At 33.0% G+C, this 11225-nt stretch overlaps 1 protein-coding gene across 1 annotated transcript; it reads right to left on the bottom strand.

The window, feature by feature from the left end:
* Positions 1–6: 6 nt before the first annotated feature.
* Positions 7–3731, bottom strand: LOC108479571 (leucine-rich repeat receptor-like serine/threonine-protein kinase BAM3). The gene is given in 3 exon segments (XM_053022715.1): positions 7–637; positions 854–2655; positions 2657–3731. Coding segments are annotated over 3 exon segments (2943 nt in total). The 5' UTR covers positions 3412–3731; the 3' UTR covers positions 7–251.
* Positions 3732–11225: the final 7494 nt, after the last annotated feature.

The raw sequence follows: 11225 nt of genomic DNA, 5'->3' as shown, positions 1-11225 counted from the left end.
GCGCTGTTTTTAGGATTTGACGCTTCCTCTAGCTATAGGCCACCCCTTAGAAAGGACAACCTTTTATATTGTGTCTAATTCTGTATGTCGTGTCACCAAATCTTTTATCCTTAAATCTAAAGTTGAAAGCTTATGAGACAAATATCTATAATATACATTTTGCAAATGGAAAACTATAACAAACAATTAAAACGCCATAAAACCCTAAATTTGAAAGAAAAGAAGGTTTCAAGTTCATTGAACTCAAATACCTAACTTTTCTGATTTTCTTCAAGATTTTTCTGTTGATACTGAATGAATGAAGATGAAGATTGGTACTTGAGAGAATGTCGAGGGAACTCCGATAGCATTTGAACCACCTCTCGCATGGTGGGACGTTCGATGCTATTTTCTTGTACACATAGCATTGCAATGAACAATAAGAGTATTGCTTCATCTTTGGGCACACTTGTTAGCCTTGGATCAACAATTCCAATAACTTCTCTTCGACATTTTGTCACTCCTTTTACCCATTGGACAATATCTACACCTTCACTGAATCCACCCACTGGCCTTCGGCCAGTGATCAACTCTAAAAGTACCACTCCAAAACTATACACATCACTTTTCTCGTCCACTCTCAGTGTGTATGCATATTCTACAACAGAACAAAAGTAACATTAATATTTGGGGAAAAAAAGTATCTAATGTTCCAAATTATGTTGGTATCTCATCGTAAATCAACTGATAATAGATTAATACAAAAATTTCATAGGAACAAGCTACCAACTTAGATGAATACAAATTTCACAGTTTGACAAGCCAACAAGAGAATAAATTGTAAATATGGAGAAAACTTTTGTTGTATGCATACCAGGAGCAATGTAGCCATAGGAGCCTGCAATAGCTGACATGCACTCTGATGCAGCCCCATCGATCAAAAACTTGGCCAATCCAAAATCAGCAACGTGTGCTTCAAAGGTTGAATTGAGCAAAATGTTGTTTGATTTTACGTCTCGATGAACAATTAATGGTGAGCAATCATGGTGAAGATAGCACAGGCCTTTTGCTGCTTCGGCTGCAATTTTGCACCTCAAGTTCCATCCCAAGAATGCACCGTTTTTCCCATGTAAAACTTCTCCAAGGCTTCCATTGCTCATGTATTCATAAACCAAGAGATTGGTTTCTTTGTTGGAGCAAAATACTAGCAACCTGACAATGTTTCTATGTCTAATGTTTCCAAGTGTCTGGATTTCTGCTCTGAAACCGTGATCATGGTTACTAGTGCCAAAGCCAAGAAGTTTTTTTACTGCAATTTCTGTACCATTAGGCATTTTTCCATGATAAACAATCCCTGCACCTCCTCTTCCAATCACATTTCCATCTTTAATACATTCAAGGATGTCAGCAGCTGTAAATTCCAGCTTTTGGAATGTTGTCATCTTCCAAGAATCCGTACCATTTTTCTTGAATGGCTTGGCCTTGATTATGGCGGCAGTGGCAAATATTAGAGAGCATATTAACAGGCCTAGTGTGAAGATTAACTTAAAGTTCCTAGGGGCCTTTCTGGGGGTCCTTGTAATGGCAGAGAAATTGCAGGGATTTTTCAGGAGAGAACCACAAAGTCGAGGATTCCCTGCAAAAGATGAAGCGTTAAAGACGGCAAATTGACCGGATTCTGGCAGCTCCCCAGAGAAATCGTTGAAAGAAAAATCAGCAACCGTAAGGCTTTTCATTGAACCAATGCTTCTTGGTATGGCTTGACTAAAATGGTTCCTCGATACATTCAAGTAACTCAGGATATGGACATTGGAAATCTCAGGTGGAATTGAGCCTGAAAGGTTATTCCGGCTCATATCAAGGTACGTTAGATGGACACAATTTCCAATTACTGGTGGAATAATCCCAGAAAGTAAATTTCTACTAAGATCAAGCTTCAGTACTTGCCTGAGTTCACCTAGAGAAGCTGATATTGGACCTGAGAACTGATTTCCACCGAGTAGAAGGATTTCAAGAGAAGTGAAGTTGGAAAATGAATATGGCAGTGGACCAGAAAGGAGATTGTTTGACAAATTAAGCTGGCCTAGCTTAACAGGTTTCAAGGAGCTATTCCTATTTTCGGATAATATTCCCGTAAGGTAATTGTTCTGCAACTCTACTAAGTTTAGCTCAGGCAGGTAGATGAATCCTTTTGGAATACTACCATTCAAGTAATTCTGCCCCAGCCTTACTCTACTGAGACTATAACATCTCTCCAGGCCTTCAGGAATGGTCCCAAAAAGGAAATTTTTCATGAGAACTAATACCCTTAACTGATTTGAAGCACACAAGTCTCGTGGGATCGTACCGGTTAGCTTGTTGGAGGACAAATCGAGCAATTGCAGCTTCCCATTTTGACCAAGATTCTCGGGTATCACACCAGTAAAGTTGTTCATCCAAAGGCCCAGAGTTTCCAAATTAGGCAAGTCGGCTACATAGTCTGGAATAGACCCATGTAATCTGTTCATAAAGAGATTGAAAAGCCTAAGCTGCTTAAGATTGACCAACTCAGATGGGATTTCTCCAGTGAGTGCATTGTGGGAGAGATCAAGATTCACCAAGTTTGTCAAGTTGCCTAACTGCTTAGGAATTGGACCGGAGAGTTGATTGAGATGCAGATACAGAGTATCAAGCAACTCCCAACTCCTGAGGAATTGGACCTTCCAGTTCACAACTTGAGAGATCCATGTGAACTAAATTTACCAAATTACCCAACTCCAAAGGGATACTGCCTTCGAAAACATTGTAATACCCCAAGTAAATCTCTCTCAGCTTTATGAGCTTGCCTAACTCACCAGGGATTTTTCCCTCAAGATCATTTCCGGCTAACGAAAGATACTCCAATCCCACTAGTGTTCCATAGCTTGGTGGAATTTTGCCATAGAAATAATTTCCACCAAGGTCCAAGTACTTGAGCCTCTTCAAGCCAACAATCCCAAGTGGCAGTAAAGCAGTGAAGTTATTATTATAAGCATCAAGTACTTCCAGATTGCTGATACTTGCATAGTTCCAATCCAGGTGACCATTGAACTGGTTGTTTGAAATGTTAAGAAATCGAAGGTCACTTAAATTTGCCATCTCAATGCTGCCAGTGAAGTTGTTACCTGCAAGAGAGAGGTTGGTTAGCCTATCAAGTCTCGAAATCTGAGGTGAAACAGAGCCGCACATATTCATATCTGTCAAGTTCAATGAAACAACTCGCCCCCAGGCGCATTCTATTCCAGCCCAAGAACAAACGGAACTTGGGTTTGAAGAAATCCACGAGCTTAAGAGAGGTTCAGGGAACTGAAACCCTTTCTTGAGCTTGACCAAGACATGAAAGTCATTAACTAATGAAGTTGAACAAGTGGTGCTTAGAAGAGAGAAGAGTGTCAAAACAACGAGAGGGACCATGTTTTCTACGCAAATAGTATGTTCCAAGATGAGTGAGTTTGAAGAAGCTAAGGCCAAAAGATTTTAAACGTTCAAAGGATAAAAGATTTTCTAGGAAAGGAGGGAAAAGTGAAGTGAATCTGAGAAACTTTAAGCCTGTATAGGCTTACGGAATCCAACATTTTCTTACAAAGAGTCTTCATATACAAGAAAGAATGTGAGCCTCTCCTTTTTGGCTCTTCTCTTTTCTCTCAAAGAAGTCAAAGCTGTTAGCCATGGTTTTTTAAACCATGAATTCATGGAAATTGGAATGAAAATTTAAAATTGGATTACAGACTTTTAAAGCTGAGAGTTAAGACTAGGGGAGGGAAAAAAAAGTAAAGCTGATGCTCTCTTCCTTTATTCATATGACAAAAATGCCCTTTAGCTTTAATCAAAGAAAGGTCTTTATTGCTTTGAATGAGAGATGGATGATGATGATGGAATTGCAGTTTCATTCAATTTTAAAAATTGCTCAATTGTTCTATTGCTTTTCATCAATTGATGGCCATGTAGTCCCATTTTTGTTTTCTTCTAATAAGTCTTTTTATATAATTATCAATGGAAACATGTGGGGATATATAGTAACTAATGCTTCCTATAATTATCATGTTATTGTATTTTTTGGTCTCAAAACTTTGAGAACGATTCAAAAGTAAGGCTCTTTTAGGCTCAAAAGTATATTGAGTTTAAAACATTCAATTTCTTACTGTACTATCTTTTGATTCTTTGGATTGGTTGAACATCTGGGGATCTTGCTAGTTTCTACATAAAACATCAGAACCTATATATAATTAGCTCCTCTGATTAGGACATGTTAATTAATTCTCACCAATCTCAGAAGAAATGGTGTTTGAATATTCTTCTAAACTATGGTATATTTGACTTTAGATAGTATAAATATATCCCTAGAACACCATGTTTTAGAGGTCCATGCAAATGTAGCACACAAAAAAAAAAAAAAGGTAAAAGAATATGAGAAATCAATGGATAGACTTCTGAGAAATGCCGATATGTATATGTATATGTATATGTATATGTATATGTATATGTAAGTATGTATGTTTGTATGTCCAAACAAAAGTAAAGAAACTTGCAGCGTGAGAAGCAAATTGTGATGAGTTTGATGACGCCTGTCATGACAACCTGACAGCACCATAAATCTCTTCAACCATAGGTTGGACCAGAAATGGATATAAAGTGAAAACGCAGACATAGTCTTCATTTTGTGAGTATCTGAATACTAGAGGTAGTGAGATGTTTCAGTTTTTGAGTTGGAAACATGTGCCTGCAGCAGCAAAGAACTGTGAGTAAAAAGATGGTGATTATTAGTATAACATTACAATGTTTGTTGAAAGATCTGTGTATGAAATTATAATTATTGAATGGATAGGTTGCAGGGATGGAGGGTTATTCCCATATCTCTCTATCTCATCTCCTTGCTTGCACTGCAGTGCTGGGACCAACTATTAAGTTACTGCACCAATATTGTGTTTCAGCTTTAATGGAAGATGAAGATGAAGTATTTGAAGAGTGGACTTAAAAGTAAAAGCAGCAGGGATATCTATCTGCTTTTTTATTTTCCACCTCAAAAGAAAAATCCATGCCATATATGTCCCTTTTTCATGAAAAGAGGGCTCTATTACTGCTCTCTCTTTTTCTTGGAAAGAAAAATCCATAGCTGATGCCAACCCCATACATGGGAAATTTTGTGATAACATGAAACGAGCTTCATTCTCATTCTTTTCCATCTCATGTGCCCATCCTTCACAGCTACCTGCTTTGTGAATGGGGAAAAGCGATTTGAGCAAGGTGGGTGCTCTTTTGAGGTGTCTCTATCTATCTACCTTCTTCATGCCAGCTCTGGGCCCATTTAAAGCTTCACCCTCCCAATGGCTGAAGAAGATATGCGCGCGCGCACACACACACACATATAATATATATGTCCATTAAGTAAAAAAGTAGTGCTCATTCATATAAAATAATAATGATGATGATATTTAGTCATTGATGAAATTTTATCGTCTGAAATAACACTGTTTTTCATCAACTATATAATTGTTTTACCTTTTTTTTTTCTTTGTTTTGTAATAGTAACCATTGCTGTAATGACATTAACTTTGGAGAATCTTATCTGACAGCAAAAATCCAAGAGGGAACATATCTCAACTTGGCTTTTGTCTGAATCTTTCATGTAAAGAATATATCAAAATCAAGCAGCCCCACTTGGCATTACAAATGCTTAGCTTCCCTTTATTGTAATGATGACGGAATTATTGTTAAATGTCCCACTTATGATCCTCAAAAAGGAAAACAAAAAAAAAAAAAAAAAACTGATTATTTGTTGGTTTTTGACAAGCTCCTCCTGATCCTCAAACATGGGGCCATTGTAATCACATTTGCTGCTATTATCTGGTGGAAATCTTGTTCAAATTTCAGTTTTCATAAGACATATAATAACAATTGATGCGCGCGCACACACACACACACATACATGGAACTAATATATGTGGTTGGAAAGAGACAACTGGCTTTTGATTCATTTACTTCATGAGTTGGGATAATCAACTAATCACTGGGTTATTGCAATGTGACAAGGAATTACTGGGAGATGGAATTAATGCTGTTTGGTAGCCATGAAAATGAATATGAAGCTTCAGTAAGCTAAATGGAAAGACATATTATTGGCTCTCAAATTCGCACTCCTCCAAAGTTCTATCACATCTTCACAAGTCCCATTTATTAGTAGCATTAATGCACAATTCAAGAGCAAAGAAAAAGGGTAATTTAAACGTAATGACTTGGGTTCAAATATCTAGAGGTGAACTTGAGGGTGCCAAAAGTTTGGGAGAACCTATGAGTATTCAAAGAGGCTAATTTTGGCTTACTCTTACTATGACACGGCTCGGGTTAGGTCAGTTGATGACAAAAAGATTAGAAGATTGATGAGAATCAACTTATTCACACCCACACCCGTAGAAATGAATCTGCCGCTAAAGGATAAAGGGGAAAAGTGAGTTTAAAAGATGCCAATTCTAAAGCAAAAAAAAGAAAAAAAAGGAAGGGAGGAAGAGGGACAGTGAACATGGATCACACTCTTGGGGGGTAATTAAATGGCAGTAGAAAAACTTAGTCTTTTAATTATGAATTTGAGGCACAGACAAGGCTTGCTCTTAGGTATTGGACGCTTTACATTTCAATACCTTGGGCGAGCAGATGGTAAAAAACACACCCCACGGTTACAACCCGGCTCGGTCCGTCAGGGTTGGGTTTTATTTTTTTTGAAAATTTAGATTTAGGGTGGATCAAATCGGGTGAAATTAGAAAAATAATAGGATCAGGGTCTAGTTTGAGGTAAATCTGGCCCCCCTGCCCTGCTTTGTTCAAATTATTTTATAAAAATGCCCTTAATGTATATATTAAGTTTTTCCTTTCATAAAAAATATTAAGTTTTAAGTCTATACTAAAAAATTATTCTTATTTACTTTAAAATAAAAATAAAATAATTAAATTAAATTGAGCTAATATGGTTTTTTATTAATTTTTTTGATTTAGTCATTAAATTTTTGAAATTAAATATTTTAATCACTTTAAATTGATGTGGACTTTTTTTATTGGTTTAATAATCAAATTAACCTCTAATGTTTACACATTCTATAAATTTGATCCTAAATATAAAAAATTAAAAAAATTAGCCCTTAATGTTTATAAAATTTGTCATTTTAGTTCTAACTCTAAAAAATTAATAAATTTGGCCCCAACATTTACAAAATCTAGCAATTTACTCCTAACTCTAAAATTTTTAAAATATATATATTTTTTAAATTTCATTTTAGCTCTTTATAACACATCGACTAACCCATGTGAGATATTTAAAAAAAAAAAGAGTACACTCTTTCAAGTCACTTGCAATAATTTTTTTAACTATGATTTAGGCTCCATACTTACCAACCAATTGATTTGGAACCTATTTGAAATAATTGACTACATTACTACTCAATCAGATAACATTTTTAATGTCTTTATTTTATTTTGGATCTTAAATTTTTTTTTTATGATTTATCCCAACTATTTAAAGTTCTTTTGCAAGTGACTTGAAAAATAGTGCTTTTTTTTCTTATTTTAATATATCACATGAGTTAGTCATAAGAATGACAAAAAAAACCCGAACTTGACCTGATAGGGTCAAGTTTTTTTGTTGAAGTTAGGGGTCGGGGTAGAGCAGGTTAATTTTTGAAAACAATCAGTCGAGTTTAGAATGAAACCATCCATCCCTCTTCGAGATATTTATGAAATTACTCTTTTTATATGTTAAATATTAAATAAATTAAAAATCCCTAAAATTTATCACTACTAGTCTCATTCTACTACCTCAATACTAGTCCCCCTTTCACCATTGTAAGGTGATTTTCTCCATTTTCTATCTTCTTAATTTAATAATTTATTAAAGAAATTTTTGTTCCTTCTTTTTTCTTTTGTGTTTTAATCATAGTATATGTGTAAATATACATTAGCACATAACTCCAGAGATAAATCATTAAGCAAATCTAATAAGAAATTGTGCCAAAACTTTTCATTTTTTAAAAAAAAATAATTAATCACAATTTTACAAAAAAAAATATAAAAAAATTAAACTTGAGTCGGATTGGAGTCAAGTATACTATTAATTTTTGGGTTCAGGTTCGGATTCAGAGTGGGTTAAATTTTTTAAAGTCTGGGTCGGGCCAATGAGTTATAAAGGGTTAAAAATGATTTTTTTTAAAGAATAATTTTAAAATTTCTAGAGCTAAGATTAAATTGACAGATTTTTAAATATTGAGGGTCAAATTTATTAAATTTTTTAGAATTAGAACTAAAATGAAAAATTTTATCGAAAATATTAATAGTTGAGTCACCAAAATTTAATGAAAAGTATAGTTAGGTGACCATTTTATAGTTTACCCATAAAATAATTTCAGCATGTTTCACGTCATTATTTAACAAAAAATTTTAACGTAAAAACTAATTTAATTTATCTATCTTTTTAATAAAGTGATCAAAATTCAATATACTTCTAAGTACATATACTTCTCTAATTCTTTTTAATCCGAATATATGAATTGTGTATAAATTTTAATCCGGATCATATTGGATTCTTAATCCTTCTGTGTATTCTACTTGCATTTTATATTTGTATTTGTAAAATATTCTTTCTTTAAGAAAAAAAAAAGTGAATTGCTGGCTTGTGTTTACTGTATAAAAGGTTTGAAAGGAAGTGTGTTTGGTTGCCGTGGTCATTGTTGGGAAGGGGGAAAAAACAAGACAAAAGCCAAAATTATGCTTCTAATAATAAAGCAATGGTGTTATAGTGTCCCTCACGATACAACTGTGTCTCCCTTGATTCATCATCCATAATTGTATGAATAATAAAATTTTGTACAAACATTTGAAAACCTAACCTTCATCATTTATATCCCTCTAATTTTTATCAAATTACTCTAAAATAAATAAAAATCTAATATTTTTAACGTCGCTAATGTGATGTATATATAAATTATTATCTAGATGACACGTTAATATTTAATTAAAATTTTAATTTTTAACAAATTAAAAATCATTAAAATTATTAAAATAGTATAAAAATATTTAAAAATATTTTTCAATTTTAAAATATTAATTAACTACATGACAATTCACATATATGCTATATCGGCAAAGGTAACAAACGTTAATTTTTTATCTATTTTGAGATGATTTGATAAAATATATAAATTTAAGGACTAAAAAATAAAAATTAAAATGATTTTTTATTAAGTTAGAGGGAAAAAAATAATTATGCCAAACCATATATGTATGTGTGCGCCATTTGACAACATGGCATTGACCTTTGCGAATGGCACGCGGCATTGGTGGAAATCCAAGTCGTATTCCATTAGGATTCTCCATTCCTTGTCTTCTTTCTTTATTTGTTTTTAGATGACGACATATTAAGCATTTGACACATATAACAGATTTTCAACTATCAATCCTCCCAACTCCCCTATCCATACAAATTACAATAATAACAGTAGAAGTTCATACAAGTCCTAATATTATATCTTAGTACTTTGAAAACTGATCCCCAAGCAAAAAATAGTTACTTTGGTTGAAATTGTACTGTTAAATAATATTTAAGAGTAAGATAAATTTGTATTTTTAATATATTTATTTTTGGTTAATTATCAAATAAAATGCTATCAAATTTAGATTTTTCTTATTAGGAATAAAGTTAGTGTATTGAATTTAAACTCTTGTAAAAGGAGCAAAATTGGAACAAAAAATAAAGAGGAGGGCCTGATTGAAAGATTGAAGATTCAAAAATAACTAGATAAAAATTGAAAAGTTAAAGATTTTTTAAAAAGTGGCTGGATAAAGATTGAAGAATTTTTATATTATTACAATTCTGTAATTAGTTTAAATTCTAGTTTAAATTTGATTTTAAATTTTGAATTATTTAGTGATTATATTTAGTGATAATAGTTAGGATTATTTAGTGATAATATTTAAGAAAAAGTTAGCTAAATTTTAGTACTAAAAGTCTGTATAAATACCTACTGACTATAACTAATTGAAAACACTTTTTTCCGCTATATTCTAGCCATTTCAAATTTTTTTCTTTTACTTTCAACTTGTTGGTTTAATTGATTTCCAAGGCCTTTCCCCTTTCCATCACTTACAATTTCACAAATCTATTTTCACATGATTAACTAAACCCTTTTTAGCTTTAGCCCGAAACTTGCTCTAATAAAACAATAGTGAGATACGAGCCTACTCAAAAAAACCTCTAAACTTAGTATTTTCTATCTCTCTAGTATATGGGATAGTACAAATTCGTCCTTTAAAGTTGATTCAACTTCCATTCAAAAAAATACACGTTGGGTTGGGGTTGTTTAGCGTATAGTTAGGAAGACGAATCGGTCGTGTTGTATTTGAATTCCTGCTAACAAATTGACATGTCTAGGTGGGAAAAGCCAGTTGGATTCCGTCAAAGGAGATAGAGTTCGAATTTAAATGACTCATGCGGTTGAGGCTGTTGATTCGAGTTGAGCTTTTCAGATCACAAGGCTGTTGAAATCTTAAATTGCAAACACATACACATGTATCGCAGTTAGAAATTTGGCAAGAGTTAGTTTGCAAGTCGTATTAGGATTGATTACATAAGGAAAAGTTGGTGATCGAGATGTTCTTGATCATTATAACCAGTTTATTGCTTGGAAGGAAAAGTCTATTTGAAGGATCAATTCAAGATTAGAGTACACCGAGCCTAAGGCTAAGCTTAAAAAAATATTTTGTTTATCTATTTATTTTATTTTCTTAAATTTATTTATTTTTTACATTTTTGAATCTATTTTATTTTATTTTTTATATTTTCTTCTTTTATTATCTTAACCAATTTAAACCCCTATTTTTATTAACATCGATTCAGGTCACAAAAAAGGCGAAATTAGATAACCAATCCCTGAAGATTCAACCCTATTGCTCTATACTGCTAATTACTATTATTTTGTTGATTTCGACACCCATCGATACTTATTATGAAATTATAATCCTATTAATTATCATAATGTCCTTTAACTATATCTAAAACCTTGAATCTTATTTATAAACACAATATCTTCGAAGTCTAACGTATGAATTAATTACATATGTTCTAGTTTTTAGAAGAAGATACTTCAATAGGAAAACATGAAGCCAATGTGAAACATATAAAGGCAGATTAAGTGGCTGTTTGTGGTGTGAAAAAGGATATTAGATTACATGCAGATCAAGAATGACAT

The sequence above is a fragment of the Gossypium arboreum genome, chromosome 12 (genome assembly GCF_025698485.1).
Source record: "Gossypium arboreum isolate Shixiya-1 chromosome 12, ASM2569848v2, whole genome shotgun sequence".
NCBI lineage: Eukaryota > Viridiplantae > Streptophyta > Magnoliopsida > Malvales > Malvaceae > Gossypium > Gossypium arboreum.
The sequence above is the reverse complement of the archived record's forward strand: the minus strand, read 5'-3'. Positions and strand labels throughout refer to the sequence as shown.